This window comes from Salmo salar, chromosome ssa05 (genome assembly GCF_905237065.1).
Source record: "Salmo salar chromosome ssa05, Ssal_v3.1, whole genome shotgun sequence".
NCBI classification, from domain to species: domain Eukaryota; kingdom Metazoa; phylum Chordata; class Actinopteri; order Salmoniformes; family Salmonidae; genus Salmo; species Salmo salar.
In genome coordinates, this window is record NC_059446.1 from 65,043,352 (window position 1) to 65,069,165 (window position 25,814).

The window sequence follows — 25,814 nt, forward strand, 5'->3', positions numbered from 1 at the left end:
CCATCCATGCTTGAGAAACAGTGAAATAACATTGATACACACTGCAATTACAATCATCCTTATCGCCATTGTTAGTGTTGGTTGTATTGCTGTTATTAGTGTTATTAGTGTGTTGGGTAGAGATCTCAGAGGGTGGTTTGGGAATGGGTTGTGATAGTGGGGGAGAGGTATATCAAATTGGTGCTGTTGCCTTTTTGTATTCTCCATTCAGGCAGAAGCGGAACCCAGCTGGGACTTTCTGGCCTGCCCCTTGTTGTTATGCATAGCTTCCTTTTAAAAATCTCTGTGTGTGTGTGTGTGTGTCTCTCTCTCTCTCTTTCTCTCTCTCTCGTTATGAAACTGTTGTTGAGTCATGAGCGATTTGCTTTGCGATAAACGCAAAAGTAGGGCGTGTGGAGGTCAGGATTTCTAAAATCCCTCTTTGACTACATAATGTGAGACGAGGTAGACTGTGGTATTGTGCCAGTAGATTGGCTGAGCTTTGGAAGAGCCTCTCAGGGTAAAGAGGAGAAGTAAATGATGTGCTGATCTGGGACTTAAACCCAGTGAGTGTTCCTCAAACCTATACAGTATCTTCATCTGACATTACAATATGATTTAACATCTTTATGATTTATTTAGCATCAATATGATTTAACATTTTTTATGGTGTATTTCTCTCTCCCAGCCCCTCCTGGACGCCCTGGCGGAGCTGCCAGAGTGGTACGGGGTCAAGGCCATGCAGGCCAACTGGATTGGAGACTGCACCGGCTGCTACTTCGACTTCCACCTCAAGGTTAGACTCACATCTCTCATCTGTTCCTTCTTGTCAGTCCATCCTGGTTTAGTTTAGACTACTTAGTCTTCCAGGTATAAACATTTGAAGGTATTCTAGGATTAGCTCTGAGATTCTCACCTACCACATCATTCTCATTCAGCTAGCAGCACCAGTCGTCCCTCTGCAAGCAGAAATTTAATCAAACATAGTGACTGTGTGGCTGTGTTTATTTCCATTGAACTATCCAAATGCACTTTTAGAATGTTGAATAGAGTATTGACATTCCAAAATGGTTTTGCTAAAAGCCTATTGTGAGCTCCAGTCACCCCAGTCATTGAACTCCTTGCAACAGACGGAGGAAATGTATTAGGTTGACGCCTTCCTTCCTTATTAAAATCGTAATCAAATTTCTGGTAAAGGGGGGGTTGTGACTTTCTCTCGGTGTGTGTGTGTGTGTGTGTGTGTGTGTGTGTGTGTGTGTGTGTGTGTGTGTGTGTGTGTGTGTGTGTGTGTGTGTGTGTGTGTGTGTGTGTGTGTGTGTGTGTGTGTGTGTGTGTGTGTGTGTGTGTGTGAGGGGGGTTCTCATAAATCAGTCAGAACCAGGCAGAGTGGGGTAATTAAAAGTCCCGTTACATCTTTAACATTGTCAAGGGTGTTCTGTTCTAAATGACTCCCAGAGTAGCTGTATTATGATTCTGTATTTTTGGTGCCAATTTAATGGGTTTCTGTCAGGCGATAGCATGTTAACTGATTAACGTTGAAACATGATCAATTGCTAAATATTGCATACAAACCTCACTACGGTGTTTTCTTTTTTTCTTACCAACTAGTGTTGTTTCTTTTTTTAACTATCCTCCTTTGCCCCGCTCAACAACAAATGTAACCAAGTTACTGTCCTGTCATGTATTTATCCATAAACTGTGTGTGTGTCTCTCTATCCTTTCCTCCATGCAGGTGAATGGGGAGGAGACGGGGGAGACTCTAGCAGGCTACACCTCCAGCCCAGAGGCTGTGTTTGGGGCTGCCTACCTGTCCATCCTCCCCTCCCACAGACTGCTGCATGGTACCAGCCCAGTCCGCTCAGCCCTGGAGAGAGTCCTGCAGACAGGCAGAGGTAGGAAGGAACCACTGTCCAGACCTGGTAGTCTGTGGTCATATTTTAAGTGCCGCTTTTATCCAAAGTGGCTTACAGTAAATATTTAGTGTATGTGGCCCATTGTAACTCTGTCGGAGCAATGGCACGTTTTACTGAACAAAAATATAAATGCAACATGCAACAATTTCAAAGATTTTACTAAGTTACAGTTCATATAAGGAAATCGGTCAATTGAAATACATTTATTAGGCCCTAATTTATGGATTTCACATGACTGGGAATACAGATATGCATCTCTTGGTCACAGATACCTTAAAAGAAATGGGCCTCACAATGGGCCTCTGGATCACTTCATGGTATTTCTGGGCATTCAAATTGCCATCGATTAAATGCACTTATGTTAGTTGTCTATAGCTTATTCCTGCCCATAACATAACCCCACCGTCAACATGGGACACTCTGGGACACTCTGTTCACAACCGCTCACCCACAGGACGCCATACACGTGGCCTGCATTTGCGAGCCCGGTTCTCTAAAACATTTTAGGTGGCTTATGGTAGAGAAATGAACAATAAGTTCTCTGGCAACAGCTCTGGTGGACATCCCTGCAGTCAGCATGCCAATTCCACGACCCCTCAAAATTTGAAACGTGGCATTGTGTTGTGTGACAAAACTGCACATTTTAGAGTGGCCTTTTATTGTTCCCAGCACAAGGTGCACCTGTGTAATGACAATAAAATGTAATCAGCTTCTTGATATGCCACACCTGTCAGGTGGATGGATTATCTTGACAAAGGAGAAATGCTCACTAACAGGGATGTAAACAAATTTGTGCACACAATTTGAGATAAATAAAGCTTTTTGTGTGAATGGAAAATGTCTGTGTTATTTATTTCAGCTCATGAAACATGGAACCAACACTTCACATGTTGCGTTTATATTTTTGTTCAGTGTAGTATAAAGAAGTACTGGCTGTTAGTAGTCCATGTTGGATGTTGATGTTGAGTTTAGTGCTTGCTCACGCTAAGCTGAAACACAGTGCAACACGGGTATATCAATGTTTATTTTATGTCCAGATAGAGGTGTGTGTGTGTGTGTGTGTGTGTGTGTGTGTGTGTGTGTGTGTGTGTGTGTGGAGAGAGAGACAGTTGTGCATGGGTATACCCTCCAAGATATGTTGAAGTCGGAAGTTTACATACAGTTAGGTTGGAGTCATTAAAACTTGTTTTTCAACCACTTCACAAATTTCTTCTTAACAAACTATAGTTTTGGCAAGTCTGTTAGGACATCTACTTTGTGCATCACACAAGTCATTTTTCCAGCAATTGTTTACAGACAGATTATTTCACTTATAAATCACTGTATCACAATTCCAGTGGGTCAGAAGTTTACATACACTAAGTTGACTGTGCCTTTAAACAACTTGGAAAATTCCAGAAAATGATGTCATGGCTTTAGAAGTTTCTGATAGGCTAATTGACATAATTTGAGTCAATTGGAGGTGTACCTGTGGATGTATTTCAAGGCCTACCTCCAAACTCAGTGCCTCTTTGCTTGACATCATGGGAAAATCAAAAGAAATCAGCCAAGAGCTCAAATTGTAGACGTCCACAAGTCTGGTTCATCCATGGGAGCAATTTCCAAACGCCTGAAGCTACCACGTTCATCTGTATAAACAATAGTATGCAAGTATAAACACCATGGGACCACGCAGCCGTCATACCGCTCAGGAAGGAGACACGTTCTGTCTCCTAGAGATGAACGTACTTTGGTGCGAAAAGTGCAAATCAATCCCAGAACAACAGCAAAGGACCTTGTGAAGATGCTGGAGGAAACGTGTACAAAAGTATCTATATCCACAGTAAAACGAGTCCTATATCGACATAACCTGAAAGGCCGCTCAGCAAGGAAAAAGCCACTGCTCCAAAACCGCCATAAAAAAGCCAGACTACGGTTTGCAACTGCACATGGGGACAAAGATCGTACTTTTTGGAGAAATGTCCTCTGGTCTGATGAAACAAAAATATAACTGTTTGATCATAATGACCGTCGTTATGTTTAGAGGAAAAAGGAGGAAGCTTGCAAGCCGAAGAACACCATCCCAACCGTGAAGCAAGGGAGTGGCAGCATCATGTTGTGTGGGTGCTTTGCTGCAGGAGGGACTGGTGCACTTCACAATATAGATGGCAGGAAAATGATGTGGATACATTGAAGCAACATCTCAAGACATCAGTCAGGAAGTTATAGCTTGGTCGTAAATGGGTCTTCCAAATGGACAATGACTCCAAGCATACTTCCAAAGTTGTTGCAAAATGGCTTAAGGACAACAAAGTCAAGGTTTTGGAGTGACCATCGCAAAGCTCTGACCTCAATCGTATAGAAAATTTGTGGGCTGAGCTGAAAAATCGTGTTAGAGCAAGGAGGCCTACAAACCTGACTCAGTTATACCAGCTCTGTCAGGAGGAATGGGCCAAAATTCACCCAGCTTATTGTGGGAAGCTTGTGGAAGGCTGCCCGAAACGTTTGACCCAATTTAAACAATTTAAAGGCAATGCTACCAAATACTAATTAAGTGTATGTAAACTTCTGACCCACTGAGAATGTGATGAAAGAAATTAAAGCTGAAATAAATCATTCTCTCTACTATTATTCTGACATTTCACATTCTTAAAATAAAGTGGTGATCCTAACTGACCTAAGACAGGTCATTTTTACTTGGATTAAATGTCAGGAATTGTGAAAAACTGAGTTTAATTTATTTGGCTAAGGTGTATGTAAACTTCCGACTTCAACTGTATGTGTTGCTCTCCTGCTCTTCTCCTCTTGCCTCTGTGTGTTTTAATTGGGATTCCCCTGAATCGCTCTCTTTGTCTATCAGTCTCGCTCTCTTTTTCTCACTCCCCCACCTCTCTCACTCTCGTTCACTATCTATTTGCTCTCTCTCCCTCTGTCACGCTGTCTCTCTCTCTCTATCGTTTCTCTCTCTGATTGTTGATAATGAGGCCCCAGGGGAGAAGCTCTCCCTCGCTGACTCCTAACCTTTGACCCCCAGACTGCCTGACAGAGGTCACCGCCCACAACCTATTTACCGGTCAGGAAATTCCCCTGGTGATCTCCAGCAAGCAGGAGTTTGAAGGTCATTTAGACACTGTCATAGGTACGTGGATGTGTGTGTGGGTTTGAACGTTCACATGGCTTGCACATACACTCATGTACTCACTGTGTATTATTGACCTCTGAGCTTTTGTTCTTGGTCTTTTATTTGTCTCTCTTTTTCAATCAAATTTCAATCAATCAATTGTATTTATAAATCCCTTTTTACATCAGCCGATGTCACAAAGTGCTATTCAGACACCCAGCCTAAAACCCCAAACGGCAAGCAATGCAGGTGTAGAAGCACGGTGGCTAGGGAAATTTAAGAATCACATTTAGCCTTTCCCTGTGTCCTGTACATGTTTGTAGATGCCACTGTGCCGGTGTGTCCTTGAGCCTGCAGTGTGTCTCTGTCGTACACTGGGCTTTTGGCTGCTGTTGGAATGATGTAACTTTAACTCTCTAGAAGGAGTTCCCTGCTTGGTGCTTTGGGTGTTTGTCTCACTCCACGAGTCCACAAAGAGGCAATACCCATGAGGAACTAGCCATATCCCAGCAACCCACGGCCCCCTCTTTTTTGTAGGCCCTTGGAGCAATTTCAACTCAGTCGGGGTCTCAAATTACTGTTGAGAGTTAGAATAATAGAATACACAAGGTGCAATTTCGAAATTTGGTTGTGCATCAGCAGTCACTCAATTAGCCCATGTCGGCAAAAGAAATGCTATCTAAAGTTATAGGAAGCAAGGTTGAATTAACGACCGCGGTGGGGCTCATTGTTTATCAGTTATCATATTAAAAGCTGCAAACATTTGCCTCCACTCTATTGCAAAATGTGTAGAATTGCAGGAAATTAGTGTTATAAAATGACATGGTGGTGTGCAAATGTATCATGTGTGTGTCCATGGCAGGTATCCCTGACAGCCGTGTGGAGGATGCTTCTGTGGCCAGGGCTCTGGGTCTGAGCTGGAGCCCAGTCCTGAAGGGCCAGGAGGATGGAGGACACACACTGCTCAACTCTGCTGAGGTCTGTCTGGACACACAGCAACACACACTGTCACTCTACACAACGTTACCAGTAAAACAGCATTTCAGTCATTCTACATATTGTTTTATGGCTATTAATGGAAGAACCTTATTTATGGTTGAATGAAGTATCGGCAAATAGTTGAGTTTTGTTGAATTCATGTGTGTTTGAGCTTCTAAACTGTCATCCTGTTCTCTCTCCGTCCATCCCCCTCTTCTGTGTAGTTCACAGGCCTCAGCAGGGAGGAGGCTTTTGACTCCATCACCCAGAAGGCCAGAGAGAGAAAAGTGGGCGGCCACCTGACCAGCACCAAGCTCAGGGATTGGCTGATTTCCCGGCAGCGGTACTGGGGTACGCCCATCCCCATGGTGCATTGTGGGTCTTGTGGTCCGGTGGCAGTCCCTGAGGAGCAACTTCCAATCACCCTCCCCAAACTACCGTCCCTCACGGGGAAGGGAGCATCCCCTCTGGAGCACGCTGATGACTGGATCAGCTGTACCTGTCCCAGGTGAGAACACACTGACACTGAGTGAGGTGTGAGAACACTTCAGTTGCATACCAAATGGCACTCTATTCCCTATGTAGGGCACTGCACTTGACCAGGACCCATCAGCCTGGGTCAGAATCTAATGCCATCCGGTCAGATGTCCAGTTTGGAAATGAGTGCTGGTACTGTCAGTTGGATTGGAAGTTCATAGCTAGTTCACAAACATAAGTGATGGAGTTCACTTTATTCCACTTATATTAAAATCAAATCATTTTTTCATGGTCGTATATCTTTCTCAATGGTTAGTCAGCGACTCTCTCTCTCTCTCGTTCTTAGGTTCAGGCAATTATTTCCGATGCTTTCAGTTTTCTACTCAATCAGTTCCCCCTTTCTACCTGTACTAAAAGGTAGAACAGGATAAAGTGATTCAACCTCTCTGTATTGAGGATATGTTTTTAACACACAGGGACCAGGGTTATGTAATCAGTGACAGATGTCACAGTGGTTATATAAACCAGCTGAGGCCTACATGCCAGGCATGTCTATGCCCCCACCACACACACACACACACACACACACACACACACACACACACACACACACACACACACACACACACACACACACACACACACACTGGCACCAGGGTTATGTAATGAGTGACAGATGTCACAGTGGTTATATAAACCAGCTGAGGCCTACATGCCAGGCACGTCTATACACACACACACACACACACACACACACACACACACACACACACACACACACACACACACATGGCACCAGGGTTATGTAATGAGTGACAGATGTCACAGTGGTTATATAAACCAGCTGAGGCCTACATGCCAGGCATGTCTATGCCCCCACCACACACACACACACACACACACACACACACATGGCACCAGGGTTATGTAATGAGTGACAGATGTCACAGTGGTTATATAAACCAGCTGAGGCCTACATGCCAGGCACGTCTATACACACACACACACACACACACACACACACACACACACACACACACATGGCACCAGGGTTATGTAATGAGTGACAGATGTCACAGTGGTTATATAAACCAGCTGAGGCCTACATGCCAGGCATGTCTATGCCCCCACCACACACACAGACACAGAGACAGGCAGACGGTGACTGTCAATGAAATGTGTGAAAATGCTCCCTGCTGCTCGTTAAACGGCGGTTGCATCCCAGATGGCACCCTGTTTCCTATATAGTGCATCAATTTTGACCAAGGCCCACCGGGCAAACCCAGCTTCTCATGACGAAGACCCTCACCAACATAGGATTTCTTCATGGGGAGATTGCTCCTTGAAAAACATTATAGTTCCATGATTGGACGTGGAATTGAGGTACAGTAACTAGGAAATGCTGTTTCAACAGCTCAGCCAGACAGTCATACAGAGAGAGAGAGATGGGGTCGTCTGGTCTGACGGCTATATCCAGAGACGGTCTCCTCCTCCTCCTCTTCCTTGTCTCTCCATCTCTTGTTGACAGCGTCAGAGGAAATTCACTCGCTTAACTCAACGATCATGTCCAATTAACTGTCGGGTGGAGTGTACAGAAAGTGTTTGATGAGAGATGGTGGGGGAGATGGAGTTTTATCTGTCTGTCTCGTCCTTGAGAAGTCATTTCCTCCACCGCTGATATTGTCTCTGCTCCCTGTCTGCCTACTGCTGTGAATTGGCCCCTCAGTTGAACCCTGTGTGTAATTAGTCCAGCTAGCTTGCTACACCAGGATAGTGTTTTTGATTCCCATTTTGGCTTGCCTGGTGACATCAGCAGGCGGTATAAGTTAATAGACCAATAACAAAGAGCGTTCCAAACCTCTCTGTCAATAACAGCTAGTGATCATGTTACATATCCCTCCCATTAGGCTCCTCCAATTAGGTTCCTCACATATGTCATATATATGTCCTAGATAAATTCTTGCTTGAGAAAAAAAGCAATTTTTTTCTTTCTTATTTTTGACCATTTTAATGCAAAACTATTACAGTAAGGAACTAAATTGTTCTTGCTTCTGATGCCACGTCTGTTTGAGGGGATATTTCCCCAATCTGGCACTCACACACCCGCAATGCAATTTCAGTTTCATTTTGCTATCTGGTTGGAATTGTAGCTCTGCTACTCTGTCATTCCTGATATCAGCCTATATACAACAGGACAGGACAGGACAGAACCATAGCACGTGTCCAGGCAATCACAGCCCCCCCAGGAGTCTGAAACTGTCTGTACCCTGAATGGTCGATCTGGAAAAGAGAGTGAAAACCACAGGAGAGTGGTGTGCAGCCACATGCAATTCTTGGAATACTATAATGCCTCTTCTGTGTGGGTTTTTCATTTATTTAGCTATTTTGTCATGAAAGGCTCTTTGGTATGATGGTACGTTTTGATCTCATGAAATGGCACCTGGGTATTACCCTGCTACACCTTAGCCTTGTTGCTAAGCAACCTCTCTGCCTTATTAGTGTGTGTGTGTGTGTGTGTGTGTGTGTGTGTGTGTGTGTGTGTGTGTGTGTGTGTGTGTGTGTGGAGATTGTTTGTGAAGAGGGGTAATCTCACCTTCAGAGTAAAAGTGTGAGGGTGTGTTGATATGCTTGTGTGTGACGACTTGTGCCTGTTTGCGCCATTAAAAACATTGTACTACAGGGGACCAGGTACGGTGCTGTAGTGTTCTTCTCTATGGTCTTCCTGGCATGCTGATTCTGACTGGGTGCTGTAGTGTTCTTCTCTAGTGTTGCTGATGGTCTTCCTGGCATGCTGATTCTGACTGGGTGCTGTAGTGTTCTTCTCTAGTGTTGCTGATGGTCTTCCTGGCATGCTGATTCTGACTGGGTGCTGTAGTGTTCTTCTCTAGTGTTGCTGATGGTCTTCCTGGCATGGTGATTCTGACTGGGTGGTTCTATTCTATGGAGACTCATTAAACAGTGAGACACATTCTCAGTTCCAGTGTGCATGTTGAAAGTAGGTACAAAAAAGAGTAGATTTTTTTGTCACTCGCCTTTGCCAGTGTCGTGTGTTGCTCTCTGTGAGGCTGACAGATGAGCAGTGTGTACAGATAGCTCTGTTTGGATTGGATGAAAACGGCCTGGGATGGCACTTCCAACAGACACACACACACACACCAAGCTGGCGCACACACCCACCCACCCACCCACCAAGCTGGCGTGGTGCTGGCCGGTTCTGTGTCCCTCTGGCAGTGCTATTTAGTCAGGGCACAGGAGCAGAGATCTGATGGCTGTGTAGTGTAGTGGTTCCAGCCTGACTGGGGCATCTCCTATGGGACATGACCTCCACAGACAGATGGTTCCAGCCTGACTGGGGCATCTCCTACGGGACATGACCTCCACAGACAGATGGTTCCAGCCTGACTGGGGCATCTCCTACAGGACATGACCTCCACAGACAGATGGTTCCAGCCTGACTGGGGCATCTCCTACGGGACATGACCTCCACAGACAGATGGTTCCAGCCTGACTGGGGCATCTCCTACGGGACATGACCTCCACAGACAGATGGTTCCAGCCTGACTGGGGCATCTCCTACGGGACATGACCTCCACAGACAGATGGTTCCAGCCTGACTGGGGCATCTCCCTACGGGACATGACCTCCACAGACAGATGGTTCCAGCCTGACTGGGGCATCTCCTACGGGACATGACCTCCACAGACAGATGGTTCCAGCCTGACTGGGGCATCTCCTACGGGACATGACCTCCACAGACAGATGGTTCCAGCCTGACTGGGGCATCTCCTACGGGACATGACCTCCACAGACAGATGGTTCCAGCCTGACTGGGGCATCTCCTACGGGACATGACCTCCACAGACAGATGGTTCCAGTCACATTAGATACACACTACACAGGCCAGTCCTCTGGACACTTTATGCCTACAAACTAAACTAACTAAACTAAACTAACAAAAGTAATTTCACAGTAGGACAATGGGGTAGATGTATCATTTCAAAAATGACTGCACTCTTACCTCTCATGTGTCACTACGAATAAGAAACGGTGATTCAAACCAGCTAGCTACTGTAGCTACATGACAAAATACCCACTAAGACTTGAGCCGTGTCATATTCAATCATTATACTGTGTTTGACATTTGAAATCATATCTCCCTCCAGCGCTATCTCCCTCCAGCGCTATCTCCTTCCTGCAGAAATTAGGTTGGAGCGCTAACTTACATTTGATGCAGTGTTTAAATGCACTTTAAATAAAGTTTGTTCTGATTCTATTTGACCTCTCTCTCCTGTTGTGTCTTGACAGGTGTAAAGGGCCGGCCAGAAGGGAGACCGACACCATGGACACGTTTGTGGACTCATCCTGGTACTATTTCAGATACACTGACCCCCACAACCAAGACAGGTGAGATACACTGACCCCCGCAACCAAGACAGGTGAGATACACTGACCCCCCACAACCAAGACAGGTGAGATACACTGACCCCCCGCAACCAAGACAGGTGAGATACACTGACCCCCACAACCAAGACAAGTGACCTGGGATTTTCTCTTCCTCTGTCTGTAGTATCACTCTCTGTTTGTCTTATCTATCTTCCTATCCCCCCCAAATATAATCTCTACTTTTAAATCAGTCAGTACCAGGTCCTACAACATGAAAGAGGGATAGAGAGCGGGAGAGGGAGTGTTGTAGGACCTGGTACTGACTGATTTAAAAGGAAAGATTAGAGATGATATTTTTTGGGACTGTTCCAAAATGAAACCGCAGTAGAGACAAAAGTCACCTTAGGTAATCTACTCTCCAGTCTACAACTGTTTTGTAGACAACGAGAATCTAGACAAATATTACAAATGTAATATGCATTGTCCATTTAATCACTGACAAATGTTTTTTCCACTCACACATCAGCACACCCTTTTACACTTCCTCTCAAACAGTCAATTTCATACACACGCAAACACGCACGCATACCGTTAAATTGTATTCCCTGCTGATGGAGATGATAAACTCCTGGCAGTTAGCTGCTGGGGCGGTGGCGATACCCAGAGCTTTAACAAAAGAGATTAATTTCCCAAAGGCAGGACTTGTCTTTCCTTCACTGACCTTGCTGGGTAAATCCATTTCAATTCAATCACTTTTTGACAGCACCCCTTTTGATTCGAACAAAACCTTACATACATATTTGCCCATTTGTAGAAGTGCTCAGAAAGTGACGTTTTGGACCTGAATGCCCAAACAGTTGAAATAAAGGTGCTCAAAGTTGACTCATTGTTGTATACGGCACAATACCAGGAGACATCCAAGTCTTCATCACTGGAAAAGAACAGTTGAGATTGATATAATTTAAAAGCTTACAAACAGGGTTGTCAAACTATTTTATCATTTATGGAATTCTTATTCTTTTTTATTTATTATTATCATTTTTTTGATATTCACATATTTTGTATCTTAGACCCTGTTTGACATCATCTGAGGTTTTTGTGTTGTGCCCGCCATCGGTTGAGACACAACATGCTCTTGAATACAGGATGGGTGTCATGTTTTGGCTGATAAATGTACTAAAATGGGCAGTCATCTTTGTGGTAGTAATTCATGTTAAAATGTCAATTCAATTTCAATGGTGTACCAGCTAAATTGCAGTGGTCTGAAGAAATTGGTCCATTCTATGAATTCTATTTCTATGATTGAAATGAAATCCACCATTTATTAGTATTATTATAGTAGTATTCAAGAGTATGTAGTGGTCAACTGATGGCTGACACAGCACAAAAACCTCAGATGATGTGAAATATGCTCTGAGCTACAACGTACAGTGCCTTCGGAAAGTATACAGACCCTTTGACTTTTTCCACATTTTGTTACGTTACAGCCTTATTCTAAAATGTATGAAATAAATTTTAAAAAATCATCATCAATCTACAAACAATACCACATAATGACAAAGCAAAAACAGGTGTTTAGAAATGTTTGCAAATGTATAAAAAAATCAAAAACAGATGCCTTATTTACATAAGAATTCAGTCCCTTCGCTATGAGATTTGAAATTGAGCTCAGGTACATCCTGTTTCCATTGATCATCCTTGAGATGTTTCTGCATCTTGATTGGAATCCACCTGTCGTAAATTCAATTGATTGGACATGATTTGGAAAGGCACACACCTGTCTATAAAAGGTCCCACAGTTGACAGTGAATTGTCCGTAGAGCTTCGAGACAGGATTGTGTGGAGGCACAAATCTGGGAAGGGTACCAAAACATTTTTGCAGCATTGAAGGTCCGCAAGAACACAGTGGCCTCCATCATTCTTAAATGGAAGAAGTTTGGAACCACCAAGACTCATCCTAGAGCTGGTCGCCCGGCCAAACTGAGCAATCGGGGGAGAAGGGTCTTGGTCAGGGAGGTGTCCAAGGACCTGCTGGTCACTCTGACAGAGCTCTAGAGTTCCTCTGTGGAGATTGGAGAACCTTCCAGAAGGACAACCATTTCTGCAGCACCACCAATCAGGCCTTTATGGTAGAGTGGCCAGACGGAAGCCAGTCCTCAGTAAAAGGCACATGAAAGCACATGACTCTTAGACCATGAATACAATATTCTCTGGTCTGATGAAACCAAGATTGAACTCTTTGGCCTGAATGGAAAGGGTAGTGTGGAGTGCGATTGAGATTTGCGTCATCTGTGGATCTGTTGTTGGTGGTATGCGAAGTGGAGTGGGTCTTTTGGTTTCCAGGATGATGGTGTTGATGTGAGCCATGACCAGCCTTTCAAAGCACTTCATGACTACCGACGTGAGTGCTACGGAGTAGTAATCATTTAGGCAGGTTACCTTCACTTTCTTGGGCACAGGGACGATGGTAGTCTGCTTGAAAAAAATGAAAATGAATGCCGTCAAAAATGGATTGAATTGAAATGGATTTACCCTGCTGTAAAGCTGCTTTAAGAGGGTGCTGGCCTCTCCCTCTTTTATTTCTTAGCTGGACAGATTATGCCAGAACTGAAAAAGCAATTAAACTGTTTGAGCATCCTGTTGGCTTGCTGTGGCCTGGGCTGAGGTTTTGGTAGGGTGGGGGCCACCAAGAGGGTAGTGTGTTTGTGTGTGTGTGTGTGTGTGTGTGTGTGCGCGGGTGTGCGTGTGTATGTGTTTTTGGCCTGACACCAGGACACAGGGAGGGTAGGTCATTTTCTGCCCAGTGAGTCTAACTCGTTTAGCCAGTTCAATTATCCTGAGACATCATCCACTGGCAGAGAGGACTGTGTGTACTGTGTAAGGTGACACACACACACACACACACACACACACAGAGTGATATAGCGTTATCTAAGTAGCATTAGGAGCTTTGAGCCGAGGTACAGTGTTTTCCCAGCCGGCCAAACTAACATCTTCTATCCTCTTCCTCATTGTTGTTTGGTGACTTGGTCAGATCTACAACCAGACAATTCCTATCTGAAGGATCTATCTGAGAGGAAGGGTTACCTCACCTCTCCTCTCTGAGCTCTGATTACTCATCATCAGGATATACATTTATGCGTGTGTGCGTGCGTGCATGCGTGCGTGTGTGCGTGCGTGCCTGCCTTCAGGAGGATGCCCCTCGTCTGACTTGTGGGATAGATGTTATTATAGTAGCTACCTGTGCTAGCCTGCATAAGGCCCAGGCTGCCCCCTAGAGGATATATCTACACATAATATCAAAGACCAAACACCTTACACATGATGTAGTCGTATTTACTATAACAGCTTCTATAGTTGAGCTACTTGTTATATTGGTGAATCCCTTCCAAGATTATTATTCTCTCACTATACTGTAAAAAAAAAAGTTCAAAAATAACAAATAGACAGAAAACACCAAATATCAATTGGAGTGATAACAGTTTATTTCACTCAAACTAACTTGTGCCCCCATCTCTCCACCCCAGGCCTTTTGAGCGCTCCCTGGCAGATCACTGGCTTCCTGTGGACGTGTACATTGGGGGGAAGGAGCATGCTGTTATGCACCTGTACTATGCACGCTTCCTCAGTCACTTCTGTAGGGATCAGGGCCTAGTGGGACACAGGTACAACAACTATTGTTCACTTGTCGATATCAATAGAACTATTGTGCCAAAAGGTTGTACCCACTTAGGGGTGAATCCTAACTTCCAATGAAACGGAATTTTTACTTAGTCTCCCATTGACATCAAGTGAAAATGTCCACTTAAAAGTAAGTGGAAGCTAACTGAAGAAGGCACCATTGCCAAAACGTCTTTGTAACGTTTGTATAATTATCCCCTTCAGAAATAAATGTCAAAAATGTAAGCTCTTTGAATGTCCACTCCAGGGAGCCTTTCAAGAAGCTGCTGGTGCAGGGCCTCATCAAGGGCCAGACGTTTAGAGCTGCAGACAGCGGACAGTACCTGAAGAGAGACGATATCGACTTCACAGGTGGGCACAGCAGGGTGGGGACTTTACACGCCTGCATTCACAGGTTAGAGTTAGTAGACATCCCTCACAGATGGATTCCTGAGGTTTGCTCAAAAGGTTTTCCTTGTCAGGTCCTAGAAGAAAGAATGGAGAAGCACCGTCTTAACCCTTAGCCTACAATTTCTGCGTCCGGCAGAAATCAAATTAACATAATCAAAAAATACCCATGAAAATATTTCTGTTTAAGCAAGAGATATTGCCCTTCTGCATCTGTGGTGAAAGGTGGTGGAGCTACAGCGGTGTTTGTCAGACCATGAGACATCCCGAAAATCAGTCTTCTCACAAAAACGTCTGTAGCGTCCAAACAGTTTAGCCTACAAACTATTATGACCATTCTAAGATGACACTCTCACAAACACAGTGGTGTTATCCGTTTTGCTCAAGGATGACCACAAGCCTCACAAGAGTCATCTGCCAACTTCTGTCTGTAGCGTCCGAATGATTTGGGCTACACACTAATGTGTGTGTTGTGGAAAGCTAACACCTCTGTGGAAAGTTGAGACAGACTTGTCTGAAGGTCCCCGGTACCAGTTTAAAACATTTATGGAAGTACAGTTTATGGAGATGGTTTAGTACCTAAAATAAGGGGATACAGTGCCTTCGGAAAGTATTCAGATCTTATTCTAAAATGGATTAAATAAATGAAAAATCCTCAGCAATCTACACACAATACCGCACAATGACAAAGTGAAAACAGGTTTTTAGAAAGGTTAGAAAATGTATTAGAACTAAAAAACAGGAGCCTTATTTACATAAGTATTCAGAGCCTTCGCTATGAGACTCGAAATTGAGCTCAGGTGCATACTGTTTCCATTGATCATCCTTGAGATGTTTCTACAACTTGATTGGAGTCCACCTGTAGTAGATTAAATTGATTGGACATAATTTGGAAAGGTACACACCTGTCTATATAAGGTCCCACTGTTGACAGTGCATGTCAGAGCAAAAACCAAGCCATGAGGTTGAATTGTCTGTAGAGCTCCGAAACAGGATTGTGTCGAGGCACAGATCTGGGGCAGGGTACCAAAAAATGTCTGCAGTATTGAAGATCCCCAAGACCACAGTTGCCTCCATCATTCTTAAATGGAAGAAGTTTGGAATCACCAACACTATTCCTAGAGCTGGCCGCCCGGCCAAAAAAACTGAACAATCAGGGAAGAAAGGCCTTGGTCAGGGAGGTGACCAAGAACCCTCTGGTCACTCAGACAGAGCTCTAGAGTTCCTCTGTGGTGATGGGAGGACCTTCTAGAAGGACAACCATCTCTGCAGCACTCCACCAATCAGGTCTTTATGGTCGAGTGGCCAGACGGAAGCCACTCTTCAGTAAAAGGCACAATCGCCCGCTTGGAGTTTGCCAATAGGCACCTAAAGGACTCTGACCATGAGAAACAAGATTCTCTGGTCTGATGAAACCAAGATTGAACTCTTTGGCCTGAACGCCAAGCGTCACGTCTGGAGGAAACCTGGCACCATCCCTACGGTGAAGCATGGTGTTGTCAGCATCATGCTGTGGGGATATTTTTCAGAGGCAGAGACTAGGAGACTAGTCAGGATAAAGGAAAAGCTGAATGGAGCAAAGTACAGATAGATCATTGATGAAAACCTTCTCCAGAGTGCTCAGGACCTCAGACTGTGGCAAAGGTTCACCTTCAAACAGGACAACGACTCAAGGCACACAGCCAAGACAACACAGGAGTGGCTTCGGGACAATGGCCTTGAATGGCCGGACTTGAACCCGATCTAACTTCTCTGGAGAGACCTGAAAAAGCTATGCAGCAACGCTCCCCATCCAATCTGACAGCTTGAGAGCATCTGCAGAGAAGAATTGAAGAAACTCCCCAAATACAGGTGTGCCATGCTTGTGGTGTCATACCTAAGACTCAAGGCTGTAATTGCTGCCAAAGGTGCTTTAACAAATTCCTGATTTAAATGGTATGAATAATTCTATTCATATAATTATATTATATTTCTAAAAACATTATGGGGTATTGTGTGTAGATTGATGAGGGGAAAAAAACGATTTATTCAATTTTAGAATAAGGCTGTAACCTAACAAAATGTGGAAAAAGTCAAGGGGTCTGAATACTTTCCGAAGGCACTGTAAATACCTGATCTTTCTTGTATCTCTCAGATATAGGACAGACACATCAGAACAAACGTCCTTTTTTTTTTTTACTATCTCTTGTTCCATGTAGTGACTCATTCACTGCGTTTCTATTGGCTAATAGCAGTAATGCATTAAAAAAAAAGTCAATTTTTTTGATACCTTCTTAAAATTCTAAATCAAATAGCTAAATGATCCTTGGTATCTTAGAACAATTCCCCCACCTTCTGGGCTTAGACAGGGCTTAGACTCTAGACTAGAGGGTTAAAAGCCAGATCTTTCTCAGAATTCTTTTGTGGATTTTTTGTTGTTGTGGCTTTTCTCCTCTTCCCGTTGCTTGGCAACTGGGTAAACACGGACACTGGCTCCGTTCATAGAGGTGAGGCTTTATATCACTCTCTGAGGGCTTCCACACTGGACACACACACAGATGACTTCTAGCCCTGAGTAAACAGACTGATCAAGGAATTGACTGAAAGATTGTTCTGTCTGTTTCTCAGGAGGCTTTCTTTTTTTTTTAAACGATTTATCTTCTACTGTCAGTATTTGCTTTTTACATGTACATGCAGGCAAATCTGAAGTGGCACCCTATATTGTGCACTACAAAAGTAGTAATAGAGTGCCATTTCAGACAACGGACAGTTTGCTGGAGATATATACAGGTGTCCAGTGCTAACCATTGCCTTGTCCCCTGTGTCAGGTGAGAAGCCGGTGCAGGTGGGTAGTAAGGCCGGGCTGCAGGTGACGTGGGAGAAGATGTCCAAGTCGAAACACAACGGCCTGGACCCTCAGGAGGTGGTGCAGCAGTATGGCATCGACACTGTCCGTCTTTACGTCCTCTACGCTGCTCCCCCTGAACAGGACATCCTCTGGGACGTCAAGAGTGAGTTACACGCACCCTGTGACCCCCCCAACCCCCACCTCTACCCAACCAACAATAGACTGTGTGGCATAGCATTATTTATTTTGCAGTCAAATTACTGTATGTTGTGGGGGAGTTTAATTAAAAAATGTTAATGGTCCAGTACGGATGTTTATAATGTGTTTTGGCAGTTTTGTCTGTGGTGTAAAGTGTATATGTCTTGTCCCCGTCAGCGGACGCTCTGCCCGGGGTACTGCGATGGCAGTCTCGTCTGTGGGGGCTGGTGACCAAGCTGAGGAGTGCTCGGCAGGATGGGGACGTCCCCAACCCTTCGTTGCTGAAGAGGAAGGAGCAGGCAGACGCCAGGAAAATCTGGGAGAACAAGAACTTTGCCGTGGAACAGGTAGAATGTCCACGCTACATATCAGCACCCTTAGAATGTTACTGAACATTCCTAAACACAGAGAAGTCGTGTTTTCATTATTCTATTGTTTGTGTTGTACTACCCACCTTTACCAGTAGGTGTCACTAACTGCAGTCACTGTAGACTGAAACTGCCTTATCATGCTCAGACCTTATACCTGAATATGTAAATACATTGAATATTTGTATCATCCAGGTCTTCTTACGTGTGACATTTGAAATGGGTATTTGTCATACCAGTATTAGTCTCCCTCTTATGTTCCCGCTGCAGAGCTTGTCATCAAATGTTCAATTAGTGCTGCAGGTTTCACTTTTTAATTTTTTAAATTTTACCTTTATTTGTGGTGTGTGAATATGACACTGGAGGCCTCCCGAGTGGTGCAGTGGTCTAAGGTACTGCATCACAGTGCTAGCTGTGCCAGTAGAGATCCTGGTTAGAGTCCAGGCTCTGTCGCAGCTGGCCGCGACCTGGAGACCCATGGGGCGGCGCACAATTGGCCCAGCATCGTCCGGGTAAGGGGGAGGGTTTGGCCCGGCAGGGATGTCCTTGTCCCATCGCGCTCTAGCGACTCCTGTGGCGGACAGGGCGCAGTGCACACTGACATGGTCGCCAGGTGGACGGTGTTTCCTCCGACACATTGGTGCGGCTGGCTTCCGGGTTAAGCGGGGATTCTGTCAAGAAGCAGTGCGGCTTGGCTGGGTCGTGTTTCGGGGAGGACGCATGGCTCTCGACCTTCGCCTCTCCCAAGTCCGCATATATAAATAAGAAAAGATGATGACGCTGTGTTAACTATAGCACCTTATCGTATTCCATGAGGAATTATAGGCTACGTCCATACTGTGCATTTTAGCCTCAGCATTGCATAACAGGAGAAGCTGCTGTTGTCATTTCATCCTGGGATCTATATAGTAACCTGAGACCACTCTCAGGTCTGGCAGCCCAGAGCAGCGAATGGAAATTGATTTGATATCCAATAGTGATGCTTTCACACTTTATAAATAGCCGGCTTGTGTTCCAACTCCCTCAGTGTGGCCGGTGGGGTTTGATTCTCTTCTCGCCCTTCAGAGTCCGTGCTGTTAAAGGGCCCTGTTTGCGTGTGTATGGCCCGGCCCACCCTAAGCCCCCCCAAAGCCACGGCCATCCTTTGATCCACCCTCTGTCTTTGACCTTATCCCAAAGGCCCGTGCCAAAAGGGTTCTCTTTCCCAGAAGACTTAGCTGTGGAATGTTCACATGCACAGCCTTCTTGTTTTTAAACACAGTGTGAGCCAACCAGTTATCAGAACCATGTATAGTGATGACATGGAGAAAAAGCTTTTATCCTCTGGTCCTATTGTTGTTTTCCATTCATCACCATGAACCATCACAGGCAGCTGGGAGGTTCTCCCTGATACTATCCCTTACCACAGGGAAACATTGTTTTAGAGGGAGAGAGAGAGACACACGCACACACAGAGAGAGAGAGAGCGATAGAGACACATACACACACACAGAGAGAGAGGGAGAGAGAGACACACACACACAGAGACACACACACACACACACACAGAGAGCGAGAGACACAGAGAGCGAGAGAGACACACACAGAGAGAGCGACACACACACAGAGAGAGCCACACACACACACACACACACACACACACACACACACACACACACACACACACACACACACACACACACACACACACACACAGAGAGAGACACTATGGCTGGATTTGATGCCACTGTGACCAACCTGTCTTGTGTTTCCAGGTCACAGGTCACTTCACAGAAGACTTCCTCCTGAATGCAGCCATCTCTCGACTCATGGGACTCACCAACACACTCTCTGTGAGTAGACACCGTGTGTGTGTGTGTGTGTGTGTGTGTGTGTGTGTGTGCGTTCAATCTAACATCTTTCTCTGTCCCTCTCAGAACGTGTCGTCTGACGTGCTGCAGCACAGTGTGGAGTTTGAGGAGGCTCTCGCCACGCTCTGTGTGATGACCGCTCCCATGGCCCCACACCTGGCCTCCGAACTCTGGGCAGGTGGGCCACACACACACACATTGTGGGAATGAATGAATAAATAAATAATGGACAATAATATGAATATTTGTTTTCATCAAAAGATGAATGATGTGTCACATGATGTATTGTCATGTGAGTGTTGCTATGACGATCCCATTCCAGAGAGGGAAAAGGAATAGTCTGCTACATTCCTAGTGAGACAGAGACTGACTGGAGAGGAGATGAGAGGACCGTCTGGAATGATGATGTGGGTTTGGAAAGAATCCAACAGGAAGTTACCTCAGGGTGTCATGTTGATGGGGCCTCTTATCTAACACACACAACGCTCTGCAACGCCCTGGTGATGTCATCCCAGTCCATTGAGATAATTTGTGTGTGTGTGGTGTACCCATGTGAATACTTCAAGAATCTGAGTTGATGAACCAAAATAGGCATGAAAAGCTATGCAAAGTCAAGGTCTAGGAGTTCAGTACACAGTAATTTCACAGGAATCTCCTCCAGATTGTGACTAAATATCCCCTGACCCAAACTGAGAATCCCCAGCCCTATCACATGAACAATGTAGCTGATGCTGAGTCAGGACAAAGGTTGACCCATGTGATCTGATGGTATAAAAATAGCCAGAAGAGGAAGTGTGCCCCCGCACTGTCCAGTAGAACATCCCCCTATTGTCAAATACACAGAAACAAGCCCTCTCTTGAGGGGCTGGTGCTAGGGGGCTGGAAATAGGGGCTGTGGGGGCTGGGAGTAGGACTGGTAATCTGGGGCTGGGAGCACTGGCGTGCTGGGAATAGGGGCTAGGGGACTGGGGGCTGGGAGTAGGATCTAGGGGGCTGGGAGTAGGAGCTTGAAGGCTGGGAGTAGGAGCTTGAAGGCTGGGAGTAGGAGCTTGAAGGCTGGGAGTTGGATCTAGGGGGCTGGGAGTTGGATCTAGGGGGCTGGGAGTTGGATCTAGGGGGCTGGGAGTAGGATCTAGGGGGCTGGGAGTAGGATCTAGGGGGCTGGGAGTTCTAGGGGGCTGGGAAGACTGGGGGCTGAGCGTAGGAGCTAGGGGCTGGGTGCAGTGGTGGGAAAAAGTACCCAATTGTCATACTTCAGTAAAAGTAAAGATACCTTAATAGAAAATTACTCAAGTAAAAGTGAAAGTCACCCAGTAAAATATTACTTGAGTAAAAGTTTTTGGTTTTAAATATACTTAAGTATCAAAAGTAAATGTATAAATAATTTCAAATTCCTTATATTAAGCAAACCACATGGCACAATATATGTATGTGTGTGTGTGTGTGTGTGTGTGTGTGTGTGTGTATGTATATATATATATATATTTTTAATTTACAGATAGCCAGGGGCTACAATAAAGGGCTATAAAAATCAAATGTGATTGGTTGATTGCTAGTTTGTGACACGTTGTCTTCCCCTCCATTCAGGGCTGAGCCAGGTGAGGAACCCCCAGAGCCCTCTCCTCTCCCGCGGAGGAGATGTGCTGCAGCAGCCCTGGCCCACCCCAGACCCTCTGTACCTGGAGACCCCTGATACCCTGGAGCTGGTTGTACGGGTGAGGCTGTCAAACGCTCACTACCACCTGGTACTCAAGGGAAAGGGGCATCCCTAGTCAGTTGTACAACTGAATGACTTCAACTGAAATGTGTCTTCCGCATTTAACCCAACCCCTCTGAATCAGAGAGGTGCAGGGGGCTGCCTTAATCGACATCCACGTCTTCGGCGCCCGGGTAACAGTGGGTTAACTGCCTTGCTCAGGGACAGAACAACAGATTTTTAACTTGCACCTTAGAGACTTCTGCCCTATGTACATAGTCATTGAACACTGGTCACTTTAATAATGTTTATAGAATGTTTATTGTTCTGAAATCGTATTGCTCCAAAATCATTTATTTGGATCACTGAGAAATAAAGCGATTTGATGACTTACTTTATAGGTACATACTGTATTCTCAACATAGCTCATCCATATAACTACTGCTGTACATACCTTCCTACTTATACACTGTATGTTGTTCATACTGTCTATGCACACCACGTGTTTATATTCCGAACTATGACATGCTCGTTTCTTCTTGTTGGGGGGAATTATTTGTGTGTTTGTGTGTTAGTGTTGTACTGTTAGAAACTTACTGCACGGCTGGGGCTAGAAACACAAGCATTTCCCTGCACCTGCTTTTACATCTGCTGGTCTGTTCGCAACAAATAAACAATGATTTGATTTGACACACACACACCTCTTACACACTCAATCCCCTTTCACTCACACACATGCCCATACACATGCCAAGGCACAAAGCCCTACAGAAAATGATACAGACTGAAAGAAAGTAACACTCCCACACACTCACAGGCATACTCTTGTGTAAATACTCAAAATTGTACTCACACTCCCTTGAACCAAAACAGCCATAGCCCCATTCATGCACTCACTGTCTGTAATTTACACAGAGCCTATGATCATATGGCTTGAGAGGGAATGTGTGTGTGTGTGTGTGTGTGTGTGTGTGTGTGTGTGTGTGTGTGTGTGTGTGTGTGTGTGTGTGTGTGTGTGTGTGTGTGTGTGTGTGTGTGTGTGTGTGTGTGTGTGTGTGTGTGTGTGTGTGTGTGTGTGTGTGTGTGTGTGTGTGTGTGTGCGTGTGTGTGCGCGTGTGTGTGTGTGCATGCAGCCCAGGAGGCCTAGGCAATCAGCAGGCAGTCCAGCTGTGGTGGCGGGGTCACAGAGTCAGCTGCTCAAAGATCGAAGTCTCTGAGAGATCCCTGCTGGGGGGAATCAGAGTCCTCACACACACACATCTCTAAACATTGACTCCGATAATGGATAATAGCCAGCTAAAGACTGCGCTCATCTGAAGTAGATGTTTTCCTCCTCTCATGGCCTGTCCCATGAGGGAGCTGTAATCCTTTCAAACACACACACAGACACACAACCGTTTACCTTTCCACGGTACACGATCATCCCCCAGACACAGACACACAACCGTTTACCTTTCCACGGTACACAATCATCCCCCACACACAGACACAGTAACACACACACACACACACACACACACAGACACACAACCGTTTACCTTTCCACGGTACACGATCATCCCCCAGACACAGACACACAACCGTTTACCTTTCCACGGTACACAATCATCCCCCACACACAGACACAGTAACACACACACACAGACACACAACCGTTTACCTTTCCACGGTACACGATCATCCCCCACACACAGACACATTAACACACACACACACAGACACACAACCGTTTACCTTTCCACGGTACACAATCATCCCCCCCCACACAGACACACAACCGTTTACCTTTCAACAGTACACGATCATCCCCCAGACACAGACACACAAACGTTTACCTTTCCACAGTACACGATCATCCCCCAGACACACAAACGTATACTATTTCTCCCATTGACCCTTTGGCACCTGTATGATGATGATGATGCTGGTGTTGGTTGGGATCTGGTCTGAGGCCTTGATGTGTGTTTCCCCAGCCTAGCGGTGCTAACCTCCATCTCACTGGGACTCTGACAGACTGAGGCCTTGATGTGTGTTTCCCCAGCCTAGCAGTGCTAACCTCCATCTCACTGGGACTCTAATGACAGACTGAGGCCTTGATGTGTGTTTCCCCAGCCTAGCGGTGCTAACCTCCATCTCACTGGGACTCTGACAGTCTGAGGCCTTGATGTGTGTTTCCCCAGCCTAGCGGTGCTAACCTCCATCTCACTGGGACTCTAATGACAGACTGAGGCCTTGATGTGTGTTTCCCCAGCCTAGCGGTGCTAACCTCCATCTCACTGGGACTCTGACAGTCTGAGGCCTTGATGTGTGTTTCCCCAGCCTAGCAGTGCTAACCTCCATCTCACTGGGACTCTAATGACAGTCTGAGGCCTTGATGTGTGTTTCCCCAGCCTAGCGGCGCTAACCTCCATCTCACTGGGACTCTGACAGACTGAGGCCTTGATGTGTGTTTTCCCAGCCTAGCGGCGCTAACCTCCATCTCACGGGGACTCTAATGACAGACTGAGGCCTGGGTTTGGCCCACAGAGCAGGCCAATACACACACGTGTACTCTCTCTCTCTCTCTCTTTCGCTCCCTCTCACACACACACAAAGTGCACACATGCACTGATTAATTACGAGCTTATCTTAACACACACAAATATACAGATACCATACACATAATACACACACTCATAATTGGGAGAAAGCTTAGACGTGACCCAAACAGACACACACGCTGATACACAAACATACAAAGACTGGAAATGAGGAATAAAGGTTCCTCCTACTCCGCTGTAGAGGATCTGACTGCCCAGCCCATTTTCACCACAAGCTGGCTGTTTTTAGACAGCTCAGGTTACACACACAGTTTACTGAAAGGAGTGGAGGAAAGGCATATGCGTGTTCTATAGTCCCTGATGTAATTAGAGCGCTTTCGATGCAGCCACAGCCTCCACTAAGAGTTGTCTCAGTCAGTGTACGTTATTTAATATGTCTGGACCAAAGTTTGCTCTCACTCAATGTTAACTAGCGATGTAGAGTATTTTATGGGAGGAGGTCAAAGTATTCAGGTTTGTGCTCTTAACCTTTTGGGTTTTCTCTCCTCCTCCCTTCCATCTCTCCCTTTCACCTCTCAGATCAACAACAAGGTGTGTGGGACGGTGTTGGTGCCTCGACAGGTGGCCCAGGATACGGAGCAGGTACGGGAGCTGGTTCTGGGGAGCGAGCTGGGACAGCGTCTCCTAGGAGACCGGACCATCAAGAAGGCCATTCTGTCCCCTAGGACCGCCCTCATCAACTTCCTCATAGAGGAGTGACCACTCAATCCTGGATGCTGATTGGTGGACTTTCATGTCAATCAGAAGACCGCAGCCACTCACAGACTTGAAGGCAGGGACATCATGTGAACGGAGGGATGAAAGACTATTTATTTGAAAATTAAAACAATAACTAGTATGAACAGACATTTTTGTAAAAAAAACAAACATCTTTAGGATGTGAATAAAATGATATATTTTGCATTTGGTCTGATCTTTTGTGAAATGTATAAAGCTGAAGAGGAAAATGAGCTGTTTGTGCTATAGAACCTACAGAACATAGTGCTGAAACTAGCATCATGAAAAGCTGATGAGTGAAATGGGACATCTGTCGGTCAGTTGTAATACAGGGAGTCATACACTGAGACTGGAAGTGTTTTCAGACTGGATGACGTGTATCACTTTCCCCTTGTCACCATGGTGACACCAGACCCTACTCCAGTGCAGAGGGTTGTTTTGCAATCTGAAGTCACCTTGTTAATATACTGTCATGCATGGTTATGAGGTGACATGGCTCCAGTGTGTCTTTAAGATCTCTCCCCAGCTATTCAACAGGTGAGTGAGGATTAAGCCACATAGAGTCCACTGATAAATACTGATATTGTGATGTGATTAGGTCCCACTCATGTTGGCCTCTCCATCAGTGGCTTCCAGTTCGAAACAGAAGTGCTGATGAGC

The 25,814-nt window shown here is 45.4% G+C and overlaps 1 protein-coding gene across 1 annotated transcript in view; it reads left to right on the plus strand.

Annotated features, from left to right (window-relative positions):
- The window catches only part of lars2 (leucyl-tRNA synthetase 2, mitochondrial), a 44,403-nt gene extending 19,063 nt beyond the window's left edge, over positions 1–25,340 (plus strand). The window contains exons 8-21 of the mRNA XM_014201261.1: positions 668–775; positions 1,712–1,871; positions 4,906–5,010; positions 5,855–5,970; positions 6,195–6,478; positions 10,753–10,851; positions 14,358–14,495; positions 14,759–14,862; positions 17,706–17,888; positions 18,101–18,270; positions 20,046–20,123; positions 20,208–20,319; positions 21,729–21,856; positions 24,957–25,340. Coding sequence (XP_014056736.1) covers positions 668–775; positions 1,712–1,871; positions 4,906–5,010; positions 5,855–5,970; positions 6,195–6,478; positions 10,753–10,851; positions 14,358–14,495; positions 14,759–14,862; positions 17,706–17,888; positions 18,101–18,270; positions 20,046–20,123; positions 20,208–20,319; positions 21,729–21,856; positions 24,957–25,136 — 1,965 coding nt within the window. The 3' untranslated portion in view covers positions 25,137–25,340. The remainder of the gene's footprint in view (positions 1–667; positions 776–1,711; positions 1,872–4,905; positions 5,011–5,854; positions 5,971–6,194; positions 6,479–10,752; positions 10,852–14,357; positions 14,496–14,758; positions 14,863–17,705; positions 17,889–18,100; positions 18,271–20,045; positions 20,124–20,207; positions 20,320–21,728; positions 21,857–24,956) is intronic.
- Positions 25,341–25,814: the final 474 nt, after the last annotated feature.